Source organism: Hibiscus syriacus, unplaced genomic scaffold (genome assembly GCF_006381635.1).
Source record: "Hibiscus syriacus cultivar Baekdansim isolate YM2019G1 unplaced genomic scaffold, ASM638163v2 tig00112114_pilon, whole genome shotgun sequence".
In the NCBI taxonomy this organism is placed as follows: domain Eukaryota; kingdom Viridiplantae; phylum Streptophyta; class Magnoliopsida; order Malvales; family Malvaceae; genus Hibiscus; species Hibiscus syriacus.
Genome location: NW_024063255.1, coordinates 639,650 through 666,312, shown reverse-complemented (window position 1 = coordinate 666,312; position 26,663 = coordinate 639,650). Strand labels below are relative to the sequence as shown.

The 26,663-nt window shown below is 33.9% G+C and overlaps 3 protein-coding genes and 2 non-coding genes across 6 annotated transcripts; 2 read left to right on the top strand and 3 right to left on the bottom strand.

The window, feature by feature from the left end:
* Window positions 1-10,537, top strand: LOC120174727 (dihydrolipoyllysine-residue acetyltransferase component 1 of pyruvate dehydrogenase complex, mitochondrial-like). Of its 2 annotated transcripts, none has more exons than XR_005521195.1 (23): window positions 1-211; window positions 806-856; window positions 1,248-1,302; window positions 1,371-1,404; window positions 2,449-2,498; window positions 2,601-2,645; window positions 2,830-2,903; window positions 3,200-3,269; window positions 4,278-4,466; window positions 4,555-4,599; window positions 4,703-4,776; window positions 5,364-5,433; window positions 5,575-5,970; window positions 7,102-7,162; window positions 7,397-7,441; window positions 7,532-7,615; window positions 8,545-8,621; window positions 8,693-8,755; window positions 9,096-9,166; window positions 9,256-9,314; window positions 9,756-9,816; window positions 9,899-9,979; window positions 10,088-10,106. XR_005521195.1 is itself a non-coding variant. In XM_039181496.1 (23 exons), the coding sequence occupies exons 1-23, from the start codon at window positions 108-110 to the stop codon at window positions 10,144-10,146; spliced, it is 1,920 nt and encodes a 639-aa protein (XP_039037427.1). In that variant the 5' UTR covers window positions 1-107; the 3' UTR covers window positions 10,147-10,537. The 2 variants fall into 2 exon arrangements, 1 of the variants encoding a protein (XP_039037427.1); XM_039181496.1 differs by having other exon boundaries at window positions 9,096-9,163; window positions 9,251-9,314; window positions 10,088-10,537.
* Window positions 10,538-11,218: 681 nt separating this feature from the next.
* On the top strand, window positions 11,219-15,308 carry LOC120174579 (mRNA cap guanine-N7 methyltransferase 2-like). The gene is made up of 10 exons (XM_039181378.1): window positions 11,219-11,430; window positions 11,858-11,952; window positions 12,465-12,536; window positions 12,643-12,752; window positions 13,555-13,677; window positions 13,807-13,899; window positions 14,153-14,221; window positions 14,315-14,403; window positions 14,486-14,583; window positions 15,007-15,308. The coding sequence occupies exons 1-10, from the start codon at window positions 11,250-11,252 to the stop codon at window positions 15,199-15,201; spliced, it is 1,125 nt and encodes a 374-aa protein (XP_039037309.1). The 5' UTR covers window positions 11,219-11,249; the 3' UTR covers window positions 15,202-15,308.
* A 2,161-nt stretch (window positions 15,309-17,469) lies between these two features.
* On the bottom strand, window positions 17,470-17,544 carry TRNAI-AAU. Its single transcript has one exon. It is a non-coding gene; the product is annotated as a tRNA-Ile (tRNA).
* Window positions 17,545-19,358: 1,814 nt separating this feature from the next.
* On the bottom strand, window positions 19,359-19,432 carry TRNAN-GUU. The gene has a single exon. It is a non-coding gene; the product is annotated as a tRNA-Asn (tRNA).
* A 654-nt stretch (window positions 19,433-20,086) lies between these two features.
* On the bottom strand, window positions 20,087-24,585 carry LOC120174544 (protein PIN-LIKES 1-like). Its single transcript, XM_039181355.1, has 10 exons — window positions 24,536-24,585; window positions 24,314-24,448; window positions 24,143-24,222; window positions 23,478-23,602; window positions 23,263-23,384; window positions 21,712-21,888; window positions 21,537-21,611; window positions 21,355-21,455; window positions 20,595-20,833; window positions 20,087-20,471 (listed from the first exon to the last, which is right to left on the bottom strand). Exons 2-10 carry the CDS (start codon window positions 24,446-24,448, stop codon window positions 20,347-20,349), a joined length of 1,179 nt encoding a protein of 392 aa, XP_039037286.1. The 5' UTR covers window positions 24,536-24,585; the 3' UTR covers window positions 20,087-20,346.
* Window positions 24,586-26,663: the final 2,078 nt, after the last annotated feature.

The window sequence follows — 26,663 nt, the reverse complement described above, 5'->3', positions numbered from 1 at the left end:
ACTTTACATTTCACCCCCTTCATTTCCTCTTCTTCCTCTACGAAACTGTAATTTAAATAAAATCGAAGCTGTTAATTCCGACATTCTTTTTCTGAAAGCAATTTTCAATGGCAATTTCACGGCTTAGGAACCCAGTTTTCTCAAGAGCCGTCCCGTCTCTCTTTAGAGCACGTTTTCTATGTTCCTACGCCTCACCCAGATCACTCTCTCGGTATTTATTCTCTTCCTTTCCATTTATGAACTGTATTGGATACTTTCAATGATAATCATCTTATGCATCTGTTTGGAATCTTTTTGGATGGGAAGTAATAATGTTTAGAATTTATTTTCTTTTTTTTTCTGTGCTATTTTTAGTTTTTGAAATCGAATGGAGAATTGCATTTTTGATGTTCTTCTTTTTTTAATTGGAGAAACTAGTGATTTTGAGAGTTGGGTTTGTGAGAATTTCTGTTTTGAAATTAGATAGAGAATTTTATTGCAATGGTGCTTGAAATAAAACTATGGAGAAAAATGTTACCGGATAATCTTTCTTTCTCTCTGTAATTATATATATATATAGCCTTATTTTTTAAGTTACATTATGCATAGTGTTCTTGCTATCTAAGTAATGCTTTCATTTCCAAGTGAAAAATAGCAGTTTGTCATTTTAAGTTAACTCTTACGAGGTAGGAATCTGATTCTTAATTGTGACTTTCCTTTGTCAGTTGTATCATATGATATGTCCTTTAATTCGTGTTAAGTGTAACACCTGGACATGAGTTTCAGTTCTTTTGCTTATATCCTTCTTATCGATTTGCTGCTGCAGCACTTCAAATGTGGAAAGACCTTTCAAGGACTGGAATGGATCTTGCTTAAGGTTTGCATCTATTGACTTCCTATTGTCAAGATTAAATTTTGTTACTACGGCTTTACATGATTTGTTACTCACTTATGCACTAGTTTTACTTTTTCATCATTCATGTTCCTACTTTAAGACCTATACCAATTTAATTTTATCTGTATTTGTAACGATAACCTTTTCTTGCTTGCGTAACACAATTTAAACCAAACAACATTTAGGGAATAACTTTTAACTGGGTTTTGAGTTGGCCGATGTTGTTTTCCCTTCTTATTTTCCTATCCAAAACCAATACAATCTTGTGTAAATAACGAAAGTGGACTAAATTTGATTTAATATGCTTTTATTTGGACATATGTTGCTGGGTTGCATACTTTCTGAGTCTTACCGCTTCTTCCTCTCATGGCAGGCCCAATGCTTTGTTCAGCATATTTGGAGAATGCAGTAATTCATCAAAGCTCAAGGTTGGTATTTAATTACTACTTGCATTGTTCTGCAGTTAGGTTGTTTTCTGATGCAATATGTTTTGCAGTTGCAGATTGGAGTTCGACATTTCTCTTCTGCAGGTATACGGCATCTCTACTTAAACATTTCTCTTCTGCAGATTGTAGTTGCAGATTGCAGTTTTCAAAGTCTTGACAGAGTTCGTCTGAGTGATTTACTATGCATTTCCCCCATTTCCAATAACTGCAAAGTAGATATGATCTTATGATTGGTATCTGAGTCGTAAAAATATTTTACAACTAGAATAGCTTGACCGTTTAATCTCTCTCTCTATCTATTACAAAATGTACTTATTGGATTGGTCTCCTTGTAGAACTTATTGGTTGTTGCATGAATTTCTTGAAATAGAGTCATAACCTAGCACTTGACAAATGCTGGGCACTGGACTTATGTCTTAAATGCTAGTCATGGATATTTATCTACGCAAAGAGCTATTTACTGGTAAACTTCCACAAATTTTTTGTATATGTTGAAGTAAGAGTCATCTATATTTTATTAATCATGTCTTAAATGCTAGTCATGGATATTTATCTACGCAAAGAGCTATTTACTGGTAAACTTCCACAAATTTTTGGTATATGTTGAAGTAAGAGTCATCTATATTTTATTAATCAGAAACAATATTGCATGATGGGTGGTGGAAATTCTAAAAGCCAATTAACTAGATTATTCGGTATTAATGATACAAGGATTATGTATGAGACTGTGGTTCATTATTTTAGATTTCTCATGTTTGCCTCTCTGCTGTCTAAGGACAGATGCTGGTTAGACTAATGCTGAATCAGTATTCAGTAAATTGTCTTTGTGCAAAATCTGTTTGAAAATCTTTTACTTATATTATCTTAATGTTTCAAATTGGAATGTATCACTTTTGGTTAGGTAAGTTAAATAGATTTTCTGGTTTCATAATGCATTGGTGGGGTGTTGGGCCTTAGCCTAGCTTTAAAAGTATGGAGACGGGTTAGAATAGGTTCTAGGTTCATGTCTATTTATCAAAATGGTACATATTTCCTCTATTTTTTTTAGTAACTAGGTTTTGCATGTTTCCTTTCATTGTGATATCTGCCAAAAATTTGTATCCTTGCTTATCATTATGTTTATTACAGACCTTCCTGAGCATACGGTGCTGGGGATGCCTGCTTTGTCTCCAACAATGGTAATATATTTTGGGATGCTAAACATCATAAAATTTCTAGGATATAGATGTTCTCCCGTTATTCCATTGGTCAAGCTTGTGATACTTGTTGCTTCGGTGCAGACCCAAGGTAACATTGCAAAATGGAAGAAGAAAGAAGGAGATAAGGTGAGTTATATAAGTAATTACTGGAAGGTGTAGATTGTATGGACTATGGTCTTTATATCTGAATTATAAATTAAAGATAGTTAAAAAAGAAAAATATCTTGTGGTAAGGTCCAGATTGCAGAGAATTAATTGATTTAATTATTTCGTTGTGATTTAGTTTTCACTTTTCATGCTTATCTAACAGATTGAACCAGGTGATATACTGTGTGAAATAGAGACAGATAAAGCCACACTTGAGTTTGAATGTCTTGAAGAAGGGTAAACTATATTCTTTCCTCTTACTGCTTTAAAATTTTCAACTTCGACAGTGTTTGATTTATGGCATAATTTATTCCTTAGAGTGGCATGTTGGTAATGCCCCTAAATTTGCTCTGCCTATGGGATTTCCAGTTTCCTTTTACAGCTTAGTATTGCTTCATGTGAACCTTCTATACAATTTTCTTGTGGGGTTTCATCTTGCATAAATTGACCAAAGGGTACACCTGAATTATTGAATTTCATATCCATTCTTAATTTCTTTTCCCTTTGCTTATGGTTGGAGTGCTTATCTTCAGGTTTCTGGCCAAGATACTAGTACCTGATGGGTCAAAAGATGTGCCTGTGGGGCAACCCATTGCAGTAATGGTATTTATTCTTTTGTCAATCCTTTAGTGGCATACTATAAATAAATTTATAAATCTGATTCAGATTGAAATTTTCTAGAAGAAAATAGTCTAGCTTGGTGCCTGGGATTTTTCTCTGTCTTCTGTACCATGCTCTTCTACAGCCCTTTCTGATCTAATGAATATCTGCTCTGTGTACCAGTTTTTGCAAGTTAAACACTTCTTATGCTCCTTAGGGTTCGATAATGGTTAAGGAATAACAACAATATAAATAGGACTTACGTTCATAAGATTCATAAAAAGTGATAACATCATTGGAAAAGTACCTTTTTGATTAACAATAAATTTTGATCTTATTCAACAGTGAATAGCTTTTTTTTTTTTGATAGGAATAAAAGGCCTCAATAAACCCCCTTGGTGGTTAACGGAACTTAAAAATAGTTCCTTAATCCACACAAGGAGGAAAGGAGTGCCCTAGGATTCAATAAACTCAAATATAACAAAGTAATACAAACCATCTCCCTCAAGAGATATAAAACCAAAAAGAAACAGCCCTTAACAGAGCATAATTCAACCAATACCCGCCTTAGCTAGGACATCCGCCTCTATATTGGCTGTCCTACTAACCCAACTAATAAAACCTTCAAAAACACTAAGCTTTTGAAGATATCCTTTTTTTTCTTTTCATTTTTTATGCTTTTAATTACTCCCTAAGTCCTGTTTTTGTCTCATGTTGACTTTTAACGTTGTTTTAGGAAGAAAAAGTTTTTGTAGGGGATGTGATGTAAAATAATTCAAATGACAATTTTCCTTGAAAAATTAAATTTTGTTTTTCAGGGGAAACTAAGAAAAAGAGTAGAAAAGGAAATATGACTTTTAATAGTTGAACTTTTCAAAGTCACAATTTGAATGGGACAATTTAAAAACACAAAAGTGACAAATTTATTGGGACAAAGAAAGTAATAATTTTTGTTGAGTACCAACTATGCAATAAACAGTTGGTTAAAACTCATTTGGATGGGTTGACAAGGTTGAGGATGAACAAAATATCGAGAAGATCCCTTCTACACTTGGGGGTGGATCAGATGTCAATGAGAAAACAGCTCCTAAGGATATTGAAAGCTCCAAAGAGGAAGACAAACCAAGTTCTTCTAATGTCAATGCATCAGATCTTCCTCCACACATTGTTATTGGAATGCCAGCACTCTCTCCTACAATGGTAAGAAATTTTAGTTTAAAACATGAACCTACTCTTCTGACATTTTTTACTGAAAAACTTATGTTTGCCCTTTCATATTTCATAACAGAATCAGGGTAACATTTTCAAGTGGACAAAAAAAGAAGGGGACAAGGTTGGTTTTATAAGCACACATTATTAAGATCACTTTAAAATGCTATCTCTTTCTGCTTGAGTGAATCATAACCTTGTTCACATTAATATCTAACTCTGAGCAGATTGAAGTGGGGGACATCATATGTGAGATTGAGACCGACAAAGCAACCCTCGAATTTGAGAGCCTTGAAGAGGGGTAATATTCTTTATTTGCTTTTGAGTTTATTTCTGGTAGCAAGTCTGATGCGAAAGAACGAAATTGATGCCTATAGATAGTGTAGATGCCACACTAGCTTTATTTCTATAGCTGATCATTTGTTATTTTATCCATCCAAAAAGATGAGAAATAGTGAAGTATCAAGCTTAAATCATCCAAACTGGCGCTTATGGAATACTCAATATGACTTAAGATGAATATGACTATGCTCATATACCCCAAAAATCAGGGGGCATAAACATCACTGTGAGGCATAAGCATGAGTTTGCCATAGAACACATATGTAGATGTCATATCTGGTAGTAAGACTAGCAGGGTAAAAATACTTATAAGATGCCAATTTGAGAACACACCATTTTGGAAAAACTGAACTATATAAGTCAAATTCTATGACTTGACCACAAAAGCAGGTTGAGCACAGTTCAATTAAGAAGCAAGGGTGTTTTCTATGGGTTAATAGAAAAGGAAAGGCTTTCTTAGATGTGAGATCGACATGGTTTTCATTTCTGTGAGTAATTTATGTTAATTATAAACTTACAATTGTGAGTTGAAATTGTGGGATGTAGCTATCTAGCAAAGATACTGGCTCCTGAAGGTTCAAAGGACGTGGCTGTGGGACAACCTATTGCAATAACAGTAAGTTGTCATTATGTGCTTTTAAGTTGATTTCATATTGTTGTAAATTGACCTCTTTATGTTTGGTCACTGAATTTTTCGAAGTCAAGTTAATGGTAATGACATCAAGCATATGAGGACTAATGCTTGTTACTTTGCAAGGTTGAAGATCCAAATGATATCGAAGCTGTGAAGAGTTCCGTTGCGGGTGATTCAGCTGTCAAAAAGCAAGAACCAAAGCATCAAGAATCCAAAAGTGAAGTTAAAGAGCAGAAGTCTGGTTTTACAAAGATCAGTCCATCAGCCAAGTTGCTTATTTCGGAATATGGATTAGATGCTAAATCACTTAAGGCATCAGGTCCTCATGGTACTTTGCTTAAAGGGGATGTTTTGGATGCAATTAAGTCTGGAAAAGGATCGTCCAAAATTTCACCATCTGAAAAAAAACCATCACCTCAAACCAGCACTCAGAAATCTCCTTCAGGGAGTCCCGAGTCAAAGACTCATCCACTGCAGTCAGTTTCTTTTGAAGACTTTCCCAATACTCAAATTCGCAAGGTATGTTTCATTGACCAATTATATGGGAACTAAAATGCAAGAGACTTTGGCATTGGACTAACTAACTAGGTCAATATTAAAGATAAAAGTCAACCTATTCATAAACTTAAGGGTAGCTTGATGTAGGAGATTGGGAAAAAATACGCGTAATGAATTCAACATAAGAAAGTTAATATGTATGTGTTAATAACTGATGTTAAAGGCAGATGGTAGTGTTGAATGGTTTGGAATTAAAATGATGCAAGGTACTTTGCCAAATTGGGAATTTTACATGAATTCGTTTGATGGAAGTTAAGGGGAGCTACAGTCAAAGGACTTGGTTTATTGCTTAATAGCTCAGTTGCATTGGAAAGTAAACTATTTTAATCTGAGTTCACCAAAAAGACGGCCTTTATGGTTATTCCACAGTAGATTTACAGAGTATTGATTGAATAGAATAATGAGATCTGACTGAGATGGTTTTCTTATTTTATTTAATTTTATTCTTTTTCTGCTCTACTTGGAAATGAAATAAGGAATCTATAGAATGTGAACCTCGGTATGTTTTGAAATGTCTATGTGAACAAATCAAGATATTTAAGGTATAGAGGGGAGCATGCTGTTTTTTGCTGTGTTCCATTTTCAGGCATGCCTTCCAGATTTTGTTTGAGTCGAATGCATATGGAATGGCCATATAATTAGCAGTGTTCTCAAAATTTAACTGCATTAGAAGTATTTGAAAACGCTAATCTTCCTTTAAGTTCATGCATGTAAATGTCTGATGGCTTTCTATAAATATTTTAATTAATTTTTTAGATAATAAAATACCTTAACTCAAGGAAAGTCTTATTGTTGATTCTTTGTTGTGAAATCTAAGTAGTTCGAAGAAAAAATGCATCTGTTACAGCTATAAGTTCCGTTGAGTGTTGACAACTTTTTCATTTGTTATACTGTCAAATGTTGCTATTAGGACATATTCCAATTGATCTATTTGTTTGGTATTCTTGGATTTCTTCTTTCACACATTTTTATATACTATATATTCAAATGTTGTTCTGATTGTTCTTGATAAGTATGTTGTTTTATATGGTTTAATGAGTTAATGGAGAACTTTGATTCTTTCTTTTTACTGCATTTGTGTTCATTCTGCAGGTTATTGCAAGGAGGTTATTGGAATCTAAACAGACTACACCGCATTTGTATTTATCTTCAGGTAGGAACATAAAATATTTATCTTTTTTATATGTTTAATGAGTTAATGGAGAACTTTGATTCTTTCTTTTTACTGCATTTGTGTTCATTCTGCAGGTTATTGCAAGGAGGTTATTGGAATCTAAACAGACTACACCGCATTTGTATTTATCTTCAGGTAGGAACATAAAATATTTATCTACAAGTTTTAGTATCATTTAATTTTCAAACTTAACAGTTTTATTGTGTTCATCAGATGTTGTACTGGACCCTCTTCTTTCTTTTAGGAAGGAGCTTAAAGGTATTGAATTAATCCCTGTATCATCAGTTTGATTTTTCTTGTTGGTAGCTTGCTTTACTACTGATCGTTCTATGCTTTCTTAATTTGCAGAGAAGCATGATATTAAAGTTTCAGTCAATGACATTGTCATAAAAGCGATTGCAGTTGCTCTGAAAAATGTACCTGAAGCTAATGGTAAGACTAAATTTCATTAAAGTTGGTCCTCGTAGATTTCTTAGTAAACATGGGTAGCCAAGGCAAGGCAACCAATAAGAGCATGACCTATTGTTAGATGTAAATATTCCTAGAGATGTTGGGTGCTATTTCTCTCTTAGGCTAGATTCCAATCTGTTTTACAGATGTAGACATTGGAAGGGACACATTTTTAAACTGTTGCATGTCCAAAAATGTATTTTCCAGTGCTTTTGAATAAGAAAATATTTTGTTTGTATTCTTTTCTATCTTTATGCATATTTTATTGTTGATTTGTTGTCTGAATTATTAGTTGGGGTGTAATCCTCTCTCATTCTGTTCCCAGCGCTGCTTGTTTTTCACACCCACACCAGAACTTAAACATTCCTTAATGAAGGAATTGCCCTTAGACTGTGTGGTCATTTTGTTTCTTACCCATCAGTAAGTATTTATACAGATAGTCGTAGTTGCTGGTCTATAAATGGTTTTCAGCTTAGTTTGAAAAGCATAGTCTGGAAACTGTTTTATTGTTGTATAAAATATTTCTTCACTTCAATATAAATCTGAAGTTAAATTATTACATCAAACTAGATGGGTGTATGATGAACCTTCTCTAATATCCAGATGAGGAAAATTTTGTTTTTGTGTCAATAATATGTGGTTGCACACTGGAAGTTTACTTGGAGTACTAATTTGTTTGAAGAAGTTTCACACTGGAAGGGCACTAAGGGATTAATTGATCAAACAAGTGTGTTTAGTGTCCGCACTAATTATAAGAAATTCCTGCATCAGATTACCAATAATAAGTGCCTTTTTTAGTGGGAAATACGTATATAATTCGTTTTTCTTCAGTGACTATTTAGCTTTCAACAAAAATTATAGCCTTTTTGGCTTATTTCTAACTGAAAATGTTGCTATGTCAATGACTGCAGCTTATTGGGATGTTGAGAAAGGGGAAATAATTTTATGTGATTCTGTTGACATATCAATTGCAGTTGCTACTGAGAAGGTACACATCCTATAACATACTGGTCTCAGGTTTTATGGACCAACCGACTTATTAAATTATTTGCGTTACAGGGTTTAATGACCCCAATTGTAAGGAATGCCGATCAGAAATCCGTTTCATTGATCTCCTCAGAGGTACTTTCATCTTCAACCTCTACCCGCTTTTAGTTTAACAGCATTGTTTTCTCTTTCTTGAGCTTGTTTAGATCTAGGTACACAACACAGATTGAGATGTGCTTGTGTCAGTTTGTCCTTTAAACATGTTGACTAATCAAAAACTCCATATAGATGTAGCTTAAGTTAAACTAGATGTTTAAAACAATCTGCAATGTACTAGATGATAGCCGACAAGGTCAGGATTATATGCTAATTTTCATTCTTTTGATCTTTTTTTTTCCAGTTAATAATTTAGTAATCATCGATTTTCATTCTGGTTTTGGTTTTATCATGCTCATCTCTTTAACTTGGCCATCAGGTAAAGCAACTAGCTGAAAAGGCACGGGCTGGGAAGCTTTTACCAAACGAATTTCAAGGAGGAACATTCAGGTATGAACTTAATATATATGTATGGGATATTAGTTTTCTATTCTACTTTTTTAATATTGAAATAAATTGAGAAATTGTAATTTCTGCAGTTTCAAATCTGGGAATGTTTCCCGTGGACCACTTTTGTGCAATTATAAATCCCCCACAGGTACTCTCTCTCTCACACACAGACACGTTTGCATGCACATATTTGTACATATAAGCTGAGAATGTGCTACATGCTTGCTCATACATGCACCCACCGAGATCATTTATCACAACATCATTTGTCTTCATTGAGAAAACATTAATATAGCTTCAGCCTTATCCCATCCATGAATAATGTTACATTCAGTCCTCAAAAGGAAAATGTAGCTCTGGTCTAATGACATTTTCTTCTACAAAAAGCAATAAATTTGAAAAAGCATACTTCTATTCCATTTGTTGATAATATTCACTTTGAATACAGTGAACTACTCCTAATGTCGTTTTTCTTAAGGGACTTTATCCTAGAGGCAACATTTAGATTATCTAACCACTCTAAAAAATATTGCTATAAAGAGATCTGACATTGCAAGGTGCTATAAATCTTTGTGCGTTATATTGGCAGGCTGGTATCCTTGCCGTCGGTAGAGGAAACAAATTTGTTGAACCAGTGGCTGGAAGTGATGGTAAGTTACCCTTGTCCAGTATGCTTCTTTATATGTTATGCTTCAAAATGTTTTGCATATCATTTATTGAATTCCTGTGCAGGAATTGAGAGGCCTGCAATTGTCACAAAAATGAACTTGACATTATCTGCTGATCATCGTGTTTTTGACGGCAAAGTTGGAGGTATAAATCACTGCTCTAAATACAAATATTCTGAAAGACGATGCAAACCCCATATCTAAAATACCTCAGTATGATACCTGCCTGAGATTTCTGCAATGTTTGTTGCAGGTGCATTTATTTCAGCATTGAAAGCAAACTTCAAAGATATTGGGAGGCTGCTGCTGTGATAACATTGTGTTGAAATCCCAGGAGATTCAGCTATAGTGGAGAGGTCTCTTTCTTCAAGCTTGTTAATAATTCTTCAAACGGATCATTGTTATTTGTCCCAGAAATTTCCATTGCCGTCCTGGTTACCGAAATGGTTACCAACATTCTTTTCAAATCATTCGACTTCTTCACGAGAACCAAATCGTTATTGATCTAAAATTTTGCTTGAAATTTTCATCATATTTTTATGTCTTCTTCAAGGCTGCTCCTGCAATTTCATGTTTCCATCTGAGAAATAAAGATGATGAATGATGGGGAAATGCAAATACTGAAATTTCCATTGACATTTCTTATGTGTACAATTCCTTTTTTCGTGGCTTTAATCGATATTCTGCCGGGTGAATTGATCTATACAAATATAATGAAAACTGCTTACAGAATTTGTATGTCTACAGGTTAGAATCGCAAATATAATTTTAAATATTTTAATATATAATAAAATTTTTTTTTTATGTCATGTCATCAATTGTGTATATATATGAATGTCACGTTAATATTTTAATTCATCTGTATCCATCTAATATGTAAAACCAAATTAATTGTTAATGTATTAAAAAACTAATTATTAACAAATTAATAGATTTCATTCAAATAAAGATTTTTTTTTCAAATAAAACGCTCTTATTAATAATAAAATGTAGATGGAATAGTTAATTAGTAAAATAGAGTATCCTCAAATTTAATTTGGGATTTAATTTACTTGTTATAGTATATGTGAAACTCGTCAAGTGGATGACGAGTCTTATAAAATATAGTAAAAAAAGTAAAACTCATCATATAAAATATATCAAAATTATATGAAACTTGTCACCTCCGCATAATAAGTTCTAAACTCGTCACCTTCATGTGACGAATTTCATGTACATGTAACAAATTATCTAAATCCTAAAATAATTCTCAATCATCTCATTATTCAAAAAAAAAAATCCTCGTATGTATTATTTCCTTAATTTTACCTATTATTAAACCAATCTATGCTTTTACGGTCACATTTTTCTACCCAGCCAATACTACCCGTTTGACTAAGTGGGCGGCAAGAAAAAACAGGAAAAAAAATAAAGAAATGAGTGGGTATCCAGTTCCCGGAGCCGAGGCGGTTCACCATAGACTATACGAGTTCGCTAAAACCGCCCTCATCAAAATATTTGTCCACCCATATGCCACCGTCTGCGACTTGTATTGCTGTGGTGGAGCTGACGCAGAGAAATGGGATGGACCTCAAATCGGCCATTATGTTGGAATTGGTATGGAATTTTCACAAACACCCTCTCCTCATTCCTTTCTTTATTTATCTTAAGTAAATTTCACTATGCAGGAAACGAAAGTGCCCAATCATGCATAATCGAGTTAGGGTTCTTATGGTTTGGTTGGTAGTTTTGCTATGTTGTTTTTGCTTTTTCTAATGTAAAGTGGAAATGCTAACTGTTGAATATATAGGTTCAATGTTCATAGTTCTCGACTTATTGTTAAGTTTACGTGTGTATTGATAGATGATGGTGATTGTTGAAATGGGTTTGAAGTGCTTATTTTGATGATGAATGATTTTCTTGTCCCGGAGTTAGTCTTCAGTAATCTTGCACTGGAGAATGAAACCACGAGTTAAGTTCATGATAGGTTGGTTGTGATTTGTGGTGATTGACAGTAAATGTTAAAAATGAATGTTAATTGCAGATGTTGTGTCACCTGGGATAAATGAAGTGAGGGAAGCATGGGAGAGTCAGCGAAAAAGCTTCACTTCTGAGTTCTTTGAGGCTGATCCTTGCATTGTGAGCTTCTTTTATTACACCCCATTTGGTGAATATGTTCATTTCTTTCCATGTGTGTATGAATATGTATATGTGGAGCAATTTTCCCCTCGTAGAAACTAGATGAAATTTCTTTGATTCTCATTTAGTTCTGATTAAAAATGTTCTTGTCAATGTTACACTTATTCTTTTCTTTACCTTGAGTGTGTGTTTCTGCAATCTTAGTACAAATTTTCCTTAGGAAGCATTATTCCTCATCCTTCTAGCACAATTCTATGCATTTTGTTGATGAAGACGGAAATGTTATTTTTGTGGTGGTTTATAGTAGAAGACTTGACCCATTTGTTACTTTGTTGCAAAAGCTGAAAACCATTTTGATCTATGCTTTTGATCTTTGAATGAAGCTGCCTTCTCTTATTCAATTGTAACTAATATTCTGGTGAAAGTTGCAGTTTAGCCTTTAACTTTAAAAAGGTTGAATCTATTCAATGTTTTTCTCTTCTCCTGCCATTGACTGCATATTCCTTTGACAGGATAATTTGGAAACCCTGTTGCAAGATAAGGACATTCTGGCTGATCTTGTCTGTTGCTTGCAGCATTTGCAGGTACGTTGTATGTAGTTCAATATGTTATATGTGAACATTGGGTTTTGATTTGTCATGAGAACAAATGTGATGAATCTGAAGCGCATTTCTATTCTTCTACTTGCAGTTGGGATTTGAAACTGAAGAGAAGGCAAGGAGACTTCTAAGTAATGTGTCATTTTTGTTGAAACCAGGGGGTTATTTTTTTGGTATCACTCCTGACTCATCTACCATATGGTATGAAATAGTGATTGGAAAATACCTATGTTTCTGGATTTTAATTATCTTTTTCTTTTGATTCATGCTGCACCTGTTTCTGGAATTTGATGATTGCTTAAATGTTTTAGTCTGCTTTAGTTTCTTCTTGCTATTATCTAGTTGATTACTTGATACATATCCCGATCAACAAACATAATCATGTGCAGACCATAAATTCAACTTCTAGGAGAGAGGGTCCCAATTTTCAACAATTGGTTGATGTTAAAACACTTAATGTTCAGAGAAAGATGAGTTGTACTCCGCATGTAGGTTATGAATCTACAAGATCATTGTTGGGATCTATATGCATTTTTACCAGCTTAATATAAGAGCAAGAATGTGAATGTAAATAATAATCTATGTAGGTCTCCTATATGCTGATGTGATTTTGATTGCATTCTGAAATTTCTAGCTTCCAGTAATTGTGTAACATTCAGATTCATCCAGAACTAAGCTTCACACTTCAGATGTATTTATGGAGGAGTTCTGGTTTCCATTTTGGCCATTTAAGTTAGAGAGCCGCAGCAAAACTGTTTCATATAGATTATTATGTCTTTTATTTTTACCAAGGTTGGTCAATATCCTACTTGATGATGGCTCTAACTTTTTTGGGTGATTTTTTTTATTTCTTTCTGTTATACTCAGTTTTATAAGTTACACTCGTATCTTTGGGTGCGTGAGCGACCTTGTGTTCATTTCCATATTTTCGACATGAGATATTGCCTTCATGGAGTTGCCATATGGAGAAAAGCATAAAATATTTGTTATTATGGATGTACAGGGCAAAGTACCAGAAAAATGTTGAAGCGTACCACAACAGAAGTAGCAGTATGAAGCCCAACATCGTTCCCAATTGCATTCGGTCTGAGAGTTACACGATCACCTTTGAAATTGAGGAAGAAAAGTATGTATGAATTTTAGATGTTTCTAAGCTTTTTTAATTATCATATTTGGGTTTGCTCTTCAGAAAATAAAAATGATCATATTTGGGTTATTTATTGAAAACATTTTTGCATCATTCTATTGAATCCAGGTTTCCATTGTTTGGAAAGAAATACCAGTTGAAATTTTCGAGTGATGTCTCTGCTGAGACCCATTGCTTGGTTCATTTTCCAAGCTTAATCAGGTTGATTGTCCTCTACTGATTGTACCTTAAACTTAACCATACTACGTCCTGGTATTCTGTTTTTAGTGTTTGGTTCTGGAAGCTTGCTTGGCAAGGTTAACTTTGATTTTCCTTTTTTAGTGTTTTTAGTGTTTGATTTTCCTTTTCAGATTAACTTTTAACATCTTTTGTTCAATCATATAAATATGTTATCCCTTGTATTTTGACATTTATGTAATCCAGCAATCGACGTCTAATCTGCTGTGCAACTCAGGTTGGCCAGAGAAGCTGGTCTTGAATATGTGGAGATTCAGAACTTAACCGAATTTTACGATGATAACAAGTAGGTGAAACCTTTATTCAATTTTTCCACTATTGAGTTCAATAAATGCTTTGTTGTTCTTGTTCTTAACTATTAATTCCGATTCATTCTCAGATCATTGCTTTCAGGCATGATGCTGAATGCTGGTCCAAATCTTCTGGATCCACGGGGGAGACTTCTTCCTCGATCTTACGATGTTTTAGGTGAATGCTTTCTTACCTGTCTTGTTGGTTCATCATTTCTTGTTCAGGATCTCATTCTTTTGCTGCTGGTTTCCTTTTGCAGGTCTCTATACAACATTTATATTTCAAAAACCTGACCCAGATCTTGTCCCCCCACTTGCAACCCCGTTATTGCCCGAAAGTAGTTACGACCATGATGAGGCAAGTATTTACGACAATAATCTAATAGATCCATAAGCATCTTTCCCCCCGAAGGCCTTTAGTATTCTCATTCAAACTCCATCTAAGATATGCCATTGACCTTAGTTGGATTGGATAATTTCTACATATCTTCAAGGAGGGAAGGATTATACTCTCTTAAACATGGTTGTCAATAAGACCATTAGGCAGTACGGACTATGGCAAATCGGCAATGCCTTTTTGTTCGATAGCTCTAAGCTTCATCTCATAAGATTTATGTTGGTCCGACTCTTTCATTTTCCTAAAGGTATCTGTGTCCGCCACAGACCTCCGAATATACGAGACATTTAGATTCAATACTCACTCCTAGTCCTAGTCCATATAGTATGAGATTCATGGACATACTTGGTTGTATATTTACTGTACTCGGTTATATTGTTCCAGAGCCAGTGGGAAGGGGTTGGATGGGTAGAAGATGAGAAGAATGGACAAGCGGAGCAGCCGCCTCCACCACTACCGTCAATTCCAGCTCCGGCTCCACCACCTCCACCTCCACCTCATGGACTAGGGAAGATAAGTGAGCAGAAGGGGATTCTGGGTCCTGGCCCGGCAGAATTGCGTTTCTCTGAAGCACTCTGACTTGGTAAGTAGTAAAGAAAAAGGTAGGAACTAAGTAGGGGCATTGACTTGTAATGGAAAGTATGAAATAATTACTGTTTACTGCATGCATAGGTTCACTTGAATGAAGTTGTCAACTAGGCCTTGTGCTTCTAGTTTTCTCCACTGCAACTTTTATGTAGGGCCATTATGTTTTTTCAACTTTCCACCATTCAATTTTATATTTTGAATATACCTACGTCCTATGTTGCAACAATATTAGTGTCAATGTCCATCAAACCCGTCGTATATTGGTAAAAGATATCGTTTTAGTTCTAGTTGATATTGGATTAGTCTCCTATGACCCTTCTCCTTTCCCTTATAAAAAACAATAATAGTTCCAATTAGGTATTCATAGTTGGAAATCCAAATCCCTTACAAAATAAAGGTTTAGTATACAAATAAATGTTGAAACTATATTTATTTTTTAATTTAGGCGTGTAAAGGAACCCATTAAGTTGTCTCGGTTGTTCCTCCTAGAGGTCTAAGATTCAAGCAATTGCGTCTGTAGGTGTGTGTTGTCAATGATTAAAAAATTCTGAATAAATATTATCTAAAATAAAAATTAAATATTCAAAGTGTTTTTTATCATTTTAAGGATGAACTATTAACGTTTATAAAAAAATGATCTAATCAATGCATGATACTAATTTTTATTTAAAAAATATTAGGATCTTTAATTTTTTTAAATACCAAAATTCAAAAAATAAAATAAAATAAAGAACAGTGACCTAAATCTAAACGTACAAATCGAAGCTCTATCAAAGCAATTATTCAGACGACCCAAATTTCTATTTGAATATCTCAAATGCAATCATTCGGACGAAATTAGACGACAACAACTTGATTAGGTTTGAATTAAAAGGGGAAATAGAATACCCAAATTTTAAATGAAACAGAACTAGAAGGGGGGCTTGAACCTCAACCTTGTGGTCAAGAATTCCACGCAAGCTCTATTTATTTTAATAAAATTATAATTCAGTGAAAGTGATACCAATCTTAGGTAAGTACATCTTTTAATTATATATCTTAATTTACAATAAATAATAACTTTACGGGCACTTTTATATTCAATTTCAGTAAACGTTAAACTTTTAATTAAAAATTCATAGGACTAAAATAATATACATTATGATAGTTCGAATATATATTTAGAGATGGTCACGGGTCGGATTGGGTTAGGTTGAATTTTTGCCCAGTCTGATTCCGACCCGAGTAGTATACCCCTTCACTCAACTCAATACAAGTTTAGAAAACTTTTACTTGTCTCGAACTCGACCAGAAATAAATAAAAAAACATTTTTTATATTTATTCAATAAAAATATTGGAGAAAATTGAAGAAAGAAATAGAGAAGAATATTATACTAATTATCTTTATATATATAAATGAGGTTATAGTAATACCTCGGGGTCGGGTTAAAGAATTTTCACCTTAAACCTAACCGAATTCAAACCCAAATTTTAAAAATGAAATCTGATCTTATAAAGTCGGGTTGGAAACCATTAAATTTGACTAATCTGATTATCGCTAATCATATTAGATACTTTATCAAATACAAACACCCTATTAAATATTTTAAAAGTAAAACTACCACACTAAATATTTTTTGCCATAGATATGTAAAAAACCTATTTTGGTGTTGTAAAAACTATGAGATACATTCATTAGAATAACTTGAAACACTCAGCCTTTAGCAGAAACATTAATAAACATGTTATTTTCCAAGTATAAACAAGGTGGACTTGAAGGCGAATGAGAAAAGAGAAAGAAAGAATGAAAAGCAAGTGTTGACATTGATGCAGTTAATGAGCAAACATGTATGAAAAAGCAGTACATAATAGTAGCATTACTAACTTGGAAAGGGAGCAGTATAAGAATAATAAAGGTGTTGCAGTTAGCATTAACGGCAATTGCCTTTCCTATAATCAGCCTGAAAGCAAAACCCCATCCTCCCTTGTCCCCGTTGATGTATCGTCTAGATTTCCACCATCTTTATACTTGCTACAACCCGAAGTTGGGCCTTCATCGGCAGGTTTTGGTTGAACTTGATCTCCAACCCCACCCTCCAGCAGGCAGCACTACTTTAACTTCATTGTTATTTTCATTCCCACCTGCTTCGTTAGTGGAACCATTGCCTCTTTGTTCCACCCAGCAGATTGATTCCAATCGGAGGATTGGCCTCCCTCATCAGGAGAAACAATAACATTTAAGTAATTGACGCCGTTTGCAAAAACAAAAAAAAAGTAAAATGGCCATGCAGGTTTCGAACCTGCGACCTTCGCGTTATTAGCACGACGCTCTAACCAACTGAGCTAATAGGCCACTGATTGTTGTCAGACAAATATATTTATATTATTATTAAATTAGATGTTGCAAAACATATCTGCGCTAGGAGAGCTTGAACCTCCGACCTTGTGTTACCATTTATTAAAATTATTTTATAAATGTGGAAAAGGAATCTTTGGACCAAGTGATTTAATATTATAGAATTAAATTTGTATAAAAATAAATAAATTTTAAAATAAGAATAATTTAATAAAATATGCTTCTAAATAATCATATACTCTCTTTGTTGAATATCATAATCTTATATTTCAGTTAAATTAATCAAATAAAGCAACATAATATTCTTTTAATGTGAGCACATTACATAGTTGTATTCTTATATTTGGTCTTTTATCCTTGAACCAAATACATCCGAGAGATGTGGCTACACCATCTTAAAATAACTACATTGCACTCTTAACAAGAGAATTCATGTTCAAACCTTGAAAATAGTTTATTAAGCGGAAATACTACGAATCTGATAAACAAAAGGTTTGAAATTCCAATCAAGATTAAATATAGAAGATAAAAAGTCATAAAATAATTGCATGTAAAAAGAATTACAAAAATTTAATTTCAGAATCATATACTTGTGAATCAAATAATCAAATCCATACATATTTTCATTAGTCGGTTATTATATTTAATATGAATTTAATATATTTTCATTAAATAAGATATTTTGGTAATCGAATTAGATCGAACATTAGTATTTATATTTTTAGGCTTCAATAGTTGAAAGATCTATGTAGTAATGACACTTAGTGTAAATTATTCCAGGACACTCGATTATTAGGCCAATAGTTGAAAGTCAACAATTTCTAGAGCAAGTGATAGTTCTGAAGAATCCCTCTAATTAATTTGTGGGGATCTCTCTTCCTCAATTATTTGCCCTTTGACGGTTTTGAGTTTGTAGGAGCATGTGGGAAGTCACCTTTATTTTTACCTTTTATTGTTTATTTTCTAGTGTTTGTGTGACTTCCTCTGTTTAGGTTTAATGACGACGACGATGGTGGTTGATATGATTTACTACTCCATCGCTAGTCAAACAATGGGTGGTAGTGGTCCAACAATCTTTGTCTAGAAAATTTACTAGCACATACCATCACCGACGATGATTGCACGCCTTGAAAAGTCCTTCTTACGACACTTACACAGACCTCACAACACTAATGTAAGCAACACACCCAAAAGTAAATGATACCAAGAGGATTTTGATGAAATACGATTGGTAACAACCCAGCGACAAACTCCATCGTGAAGCAGTCATGTTGTTCATTAATTACTTGAAGGTCGCATCGAGACAATCGTGAACATCATGATAAATTGATTCCACGACATGTCCAAGAATAATACAAGAAAGACCGTCGGTCATATTCTTCCGAAGAAGTAGAGCCTATGTAAAATTCCTGTGCGTGTTTTTGTTACAGCATCCATGCTAAAAATAAAATGGAGGAGAATGAGGATGAAAGTTACTATCAGTCCTTTATTATTATAGAACAACGTTCCTCTAGCAGCAGCCATTGGAACTTTCTCTAACTTCATTGCTGCCGGCTCCACCTCCACTATTCCAGCCCACCCGCAGGATTGGCTTCCCTGGTCAGGAGAAACAAGCATTACAAATAAAAAGAGAGATTTGGAAAAAGTATCAAACAGTTAAAATTGGCCCATGCAGATTTCGAACTTGACAACTTCTCCTTATTAGCACGACGCTCTAACCAACTGAGATAATGGGCCATTGGCTGTCAATTGACAAATTTATTTATATAGTTAGGGTAACAGATTGAAATTAAAAGTTAAAATGTAAACCAACGCTAGAAGGAGGGCTTGAACCTCCGACCTTGTGGTTAACAGCCACACGCTCTAACCAACTGAGCTATTCCAGCTTTTTAGCTTCTTTTTCCAAACTATCTTTATCTGTTCGTTTATTAAAATTATTTAATACTTACGTGGAAGTAAGGAGTTCTTGGAGCGAGTGATTCCATTATGATAATTCAGAATTATAAATATTAAATAATTAAATTTGTTAAAAATAAAGATAATTTAATAATAAATATCTTTAAATAATCATATATTCTCTTTACTTGAACATTATAATTTTGCATTCTAATTATTCTCTGTAATATAAATACATTGCAAAATCGTATTCTTAGAATTAATCAAATGTCCATGAATCCAGCACATTCTAAGAATATAGCTACATGTATCTAAAGTAATTTCATTGCATTCTTAATAAGAGAATTTATGTTCAAAATGTTCATTTTAGAGTGAGGATTTATACTTATTTCATTCGAATTTTTTCTACTAATATAAATGTAAAATATATTTATGAATCCGTCGTTGCTATAAGTTATATATGTATATATGTATGTTTTGTGGACTGTGGTATTTGCAAGCCTTACGTTATGCTGTTGTTTCTCTGTTGTACGACTTCCTTTCTGGCTTTTTAATGAGAAGATTATATATGTGTTTCTTCAGACTGCAACCTCTGCATATTTCTTCTAATCCGTTCCTCTGAGAAACTGCAAAACTTCCCCAAAGTATACACATCAAGCGTAGATAACTTGACAGTATATTTATAAAGCTACGGTTTATTTCATCATGGCTAACTTGTATACGAGGCCGCGAAGCCATGCATAAGGTTTTATGTTGTACATTCTTATTGTTAGGGTTTAATTCTAATCTTCAAGGTCAATGATCTTTACCACTGATGCATCACCAAGCTTCTGGCACACGACGACGCCTTTCCATGATCTAAATCAACATATTGGGCTATTAGGCACTTGTTTGAACAAAAATATCAAGCAAGAAGCCACATGAATATGGTTGACCAAAGTGTGAGGGAGATTGAAGCCACTGCATATGTCCATAGCATAATCACTGAACTTTCACCCTGTCCCAGCTGCAAAAACTCCGATATCGTACCTGTAGTAGGAACAAACGTATGATTTTATGTTAAGGTAACGAATTTATAAAATTTTATAGGGGACGAAAATAGATTATCAATCTTTGATACATCATATGCAGTACAAGCTGTTCCATCGTTACCTACGGCAGTTGCGGGTGGAACCGTATACTGAAGCATCAAAACGAACCGATATAACGAATCCGTCGTAACCATTCCCAAATGGTGTGCTGCATTCACAACACATATCCCCAACAGAGGCATCGCTATGTTCCTCACTACTATAATCCCTATAACCACAATATGGCTAACTTCTGATCCATTCAAACCTCTAAGAAGGTTTGCCCCTAGTATCAATGTCAAACATGGAATTGCTGCCTCCCTGCATTTTACAAAACAGATTAGACTACTCATATTTCATGGAAAGGATAATACCAAAAAAATGTCTCTAACGTTTGATGAAATAATCATTTTGATCTCTATTCCATTTTAGAAGTATTTTTGTTTTCAATGTTTCATATCCGGACAAAAATATTTTAACGTTTGACTAAATAGTCACTTTAATCATTTTTTTAGCATTTTGGCCAGAACGTTTAATTTCAAGAAAAAAATACCTTTATTTTAGAGCGTTGACTATTTGTTCAGTTTTGGCTAAAAAAAGACTATTTGTTCAGTAACGATTTCATTTCATGGAGAAGTCTTTTTACCTCAAAATAAATCGTTAGGAGTCAAAATATTCTAAAAATAAAATAAAGGCTAAAATAACTATTTAATCATAGATAGGAACAATTTTTTTACATTATGCATTTACGAAAACGAAATCACTTCATCATAAGCTACACAAGATACGGAAACTAAATCACTTCATCATAAGCTAAATGCTTACAATGAATTGCTTCGTACCCCAACAAATATGCAGAAGTACCGATTACACGAAGAGGAGCACTATCACCGATCATTAGCCTCCGGAATGGAGGGACGATCCCAACGATAAACCCGACAATCTGAAGGGATAAAGACACATGTTTGGTATAAAATGGAAATACAAAAGTAGTATGCAGTTAATGTTAAGTATATTGGAATACCGCTGCAGTCGCCGTAGGTGCAAACACCTTCTTCAGGTCGATCTTTCCCATAATCATCTTAATATGCAGAATTATCTTCTCAAAAACAAGAACTTAATCATATTAGTGAACGGTTTACAATCAACATCTGTAACAAAGATAAGAAAATGGAGATGAAAATTAAAGTGGGATAAACCTTTTTCCCTGCCCCATAGGTGGTTAGAGGCAGTCCATCTTGAGTAGAATAATATTCGCAACTTGTTGAAGGTAGTAAAGCTTCTTTACAAGTCTCTGAAACAGTGTTAGAGGTGCCTTCACTTGCATACATGCGCATGATGCTGTACACGTACGACCACATGAAAACGGCTCCTATCTGTAAAATCAGACTTAACAACTAGAACATTGAAGCTAATGGTATATGTTGAACCATATGATTTAGAATCTGTAAGTTGTTGATGCTTGGGATGCAGTGATCAAAGATTATTATGAAATTTTTTTACTTGCAGACAATTCAACTATGATGCAAATAAAGAATCATAGAGAGAAAAATACAAAGTTAAAGCTATAGCGTATCTATTTTTTACAGTTTCATCGTCAATTTTTACTAGAAGCATGCATTTTGAAACTACTATAAACTTTTGAGAGCATCTTAAAGAAAAGTACGAAATGAATGAAAGAATCAAGAACATGAGAGTAATAAATTTAATTCGTGAATTTGAAACGGAGAGAACGAAAGATTTCTGAACTAATAAAAGAATGGTTTTAGTACACAAATGATCCCCTGACTATAGGACTTTATTTTATTGAGTCATCGACTATTAAAAGTTATAAAATCGTTTCTCGACTATATGACGTTGCTTTGTTAAGTCCACCGACTATTAAAAGTTACAAAATGGTCACCTGACTATCATATTTTCCAAACTCGTCATTTTCTGTTAAAAATTGATGACCGTCTGAGCTGGACATTAACATGTTGATTCGTATATGACAAAATTATATTTCAATGGTGTCTACTGGCATCGCTGTTGCTTTCAAACACTGACTCGATGACATAATATTTCAAGCAATGACTTGACGATATAATATAAACAGAGACTGAGTCCACAAAATACAACTCAAACATTTATGAGATTATATTTTTATCAAATTTCAGTGAGCAGTTTAACGTTCAACTCAGACGAGCATCAATTTTTTAAGGGAGAATGACGACTTTGTGATATATGAATAGTCAGGTGATTATTTGTAAATTTTAATAGTTGGAGAACTCAGTAAAGCAACACCTAATAGTCAGGAGACTATTTTGTAACTTTCAATAGTTGAGAGACTCAATAAAGTAATGCCTTATATTTGGAGGACCATTTGTGTACTTTACCCAATCTTCCGCTAAATAACTTCTCACAACTGCATAAGGTGAGAATTCTATATAAAAGTAATTGTTGAAAAAAATTTGGTTAGACGTCCTAAGTATGAATTTACAGTTTTTCCATTGGAGTATCCTAAAGATCTTTCAAGTATTATCTCGGAAGAATTTCTAACCATTTTGCAGGCTTTAAAAAATTATCCACACAGTGAAGAGTATTTCAAGCTGACATACATATAAAGAAAGCACCAAGCAACCATTAAAAAAGAGGAATCCAATGATCTGGTGACAAAGGAATTATTGATATTTTTTACACCTATTTTTTAAGTCTAACAGTATATAATGCAGAAAAAGAAGCTTCGATAGTGGAGCATATGAAAATGATACCGCCATAGATAGTGAAGCATAAGCCTCAGCATTTGTAGAGCAAATAGATGAATCTCCGAACGGATTGTTGGACTCCTTGCAGATGGCTGGAATCAAAATAAGAAGCAAATTCCCCATATTTCCTGATCAAAACAAGCTCATCTTTTACATTGTTTTTCTCTACAGGTAATTGATCACACAGTAACATGGTGGACAAAATGAAGCAAAAAATTTACCTCCAGAACAGCAACCAATGACCATTCCCTGGAGGTGTTTAGGTGTTTTGGTGATTCTTATGAGAACCCAAGCCAGTGCTGAGCCAATGATGTATGTTATAAAAATATTCACCGGCATGAACCACCTACCAATAAAAACAAAGAAAATTGTTATGACGAAACTCCTCCAATAAAGACACCCGGGGTCATACCCACTGAACGAAGCATGTAGAAGTCCCCCGAAAATGTCATGTCACCCCTAAAGTCACTAACGCCAGATGTCCTAGTTTTTTACATGACTTCGACAGCCAAATCTGATGGCTGATAGCATGATAACCCTAGGTCTAGTATCAACCTGCTTTTAGCAAGCATGATGATCTTAGGTCTAGCACAAGTCTCCCTACAGTCGAGATATATATACCTCAAGAGAGATTGAAAAAATTATACTTCTTGTCTCCAAGTTCCCACTTAGAGAAAGCTATTTTCTTCTCTACACCACATTCATCCTAACAGAGAAGGTCACCGGCTAACTGCCAATCCACCCCCGGTTACAGTCTTTCGTCCAAATCAAAAGTGGTAAACTGTCAATTACAGACAATACCACATTTGTTCCCATCAACAAAAACAATATGACCAAACCGAACCCCATAAGATTGAAACAAGGTGAGGGATGGAATTAAACTAACAAGTTAAGAAAGCTTTGGAAAGTGACGGTTTCAGCCAAGCTGCTGCCCACAAATGCAGGACCTAACACATAGAATACAAGCTGCACATCAAGAACAGCAGATAACGGATATAAGTTTTAGGGTTGGGAATAGTATGATGCCATAAGGCAGTGGAGGAAAGCATTTGCTTACATTGTTGAGATGGTGCCTTGCCCCTAGTCCCAATAGATTTATGCGATCCAAAGCAAGAAACAAACCAAGACCAGTAATCAATATTACCTTTAGAACTGGCATTAAAGCCACAATGAACAGATCCATAAACCCCATCTGCAAAAAGCAGTATTCATGAATAATATAAAATTATACATATATACAGTGAACAGTGAAAAACACGCAGGTGGATTTCATCTATACTTTTTGAGTAAGCTAACCAGTTTGCAGCTGTTTGATGCTTTTCCTTTCGCTGCAATTGAATTTGTTTTGGTGCTGAAAGATGCTATGTTATATTCGTTCTCTTTTGTTGCAGCTCGGACGACTGATTGGTCTTGTTGTCGCTTTGTCTTTGTCCTTTGTTCATCCTCCATGATGCTGTTTATAACTTTATTATATTGAGCAAAACAAAATAATATTGGATCTTGCCCATATATATAATTAATCAACATTTGATTTCTTTCATCTAACTATCTTAAAAATTTTTAGTTTTACACCAAGTATAATTAGATTTTATTCATATATATATATATATATATTACATGTTGGGAAAAATGACTAAAGTTTTTTTTTAATACAGAAAACTAGCAGCAACTATTAGGATATATACGCTGCCTCCTGTGCAACGAGTTGCGCCATTTTCGCTATAGGTGCAGCAAAGAAACGTTCTCCAACAGTTGAGCCGCGAGATAACGCGATAAGAAAATCAATCACTGAATTATCCTCACTTCGAACACAACTGATTCTAGTTTCCCACTCTTATCCATCAACGATCTAATCGAACCCACAAGTATTATCCCGTTAAACATGTTCAAAGGTGGCCCAATGAATATACAAGTCAAAGTTATTCTCCATTACTTTATTACTTTCATACATAGTTAGCGAGTAAGTGATTTATTGGATTTAATACATAATGATATATGTGAGCTAATGAATATTTACTTTATTACTTTCAATGATGATTACAATTGATATGACTACATCTACCTTTTGTGCCACAAAAACTCCTGAAAAGTTTAAGAAAATTAAAAATGAAGTACAAAATAAATTAGAAAAGATTGTTAAAGTACTTTGATCAAATCAAGATAGAGAATACTTGCTTAGAGTTTAAAGAAATGTTGATATAAAATGAGATTGGCTCACAGTTTACAGAGTGTGATACTCCACAATGGGATGAAATTTTTAAAGAATGAATCGAACCCTATTAGACATGCTTTGATCAATGATAAAGTGATGGTTATTTAACTATTTCTTTTTTAGGATATGCACGTGAAACAATTGCCTTTACACTAAGTTGTGTTCCATCTAAATCAATTCAACATACACCATATACGTGGATTAAAAAACAAGTATATCTTTTATGAAAATTTGGGGGTAGGAAAGCTTATGTTAAACATCATATGTCTATAAAACTCGAATTTAAAATCTCATAACTGTATTTTTATTGGATATCCTAAGGAAAAAAAGTATATTAACTCTTTACTTCTGTCAAGAATAAAATATTTATTGCCCGAACACCAGTTTTCCTTGAGAGATAATTTATCTCTAAAAATGGTAGAAATATTAAACTCGAAGTAGTTAGAGAACAACAATAAATTCCACTAGTTACTGTGAAACAATCAATTTTTTTGGAAACACAACCAATTTGAAGATCTTTAAGAGAAAACCATGCACTTATAGATGTATTTCTTGTTACAACACATGGTGAACTTAGGACTTATCAAGAAACGGTTGCGAGCACAAACTCTAACAAATTACTTGAGGCCATGAGATCTGAGAAAGATTTCATGGCAGAAAATCAAGTACAAATCTTGGTTGACTAGCTTGAAGGGGTTAAGACCATAGAGTTGAAATAGGGTTTTAAAAATTAAACTAACATTGATGGTAACATAAAAACGTACAAAGGGTGATTGGTTGTGAAACACTTCTGTCAAGTTCTATAAATTATGATGAAACTTCTTTTCTTGTTGTTACATTTAAATATATTACTTTTTCATTGAAAAACTTGAAGGCATGTGTACGTGTCACACCCGAAGATTTTGCCAGTCCAAAGGATGCTAAAAATATATGCAAGCTATAGAGATATATTTATGAGTTGAAGCAAACTTCTTGAAGTTGGAATAAATTTTAATGATGTAATAAAGAGTTTGATTTCATAAAAACAAAGATGAGTCTTGTTTATAAGAAAATTAGTGTGGGAAATATTTGCATTTTTGGTATTGTGTGTGGATGACATACTTATCTTACATTCTAATAAGACTTGATTAGGAAGTTGTTTTCCTATGAAGGACTTGGGTGAGGCTACTTACATATTAGGGGTTAGAATTTATAA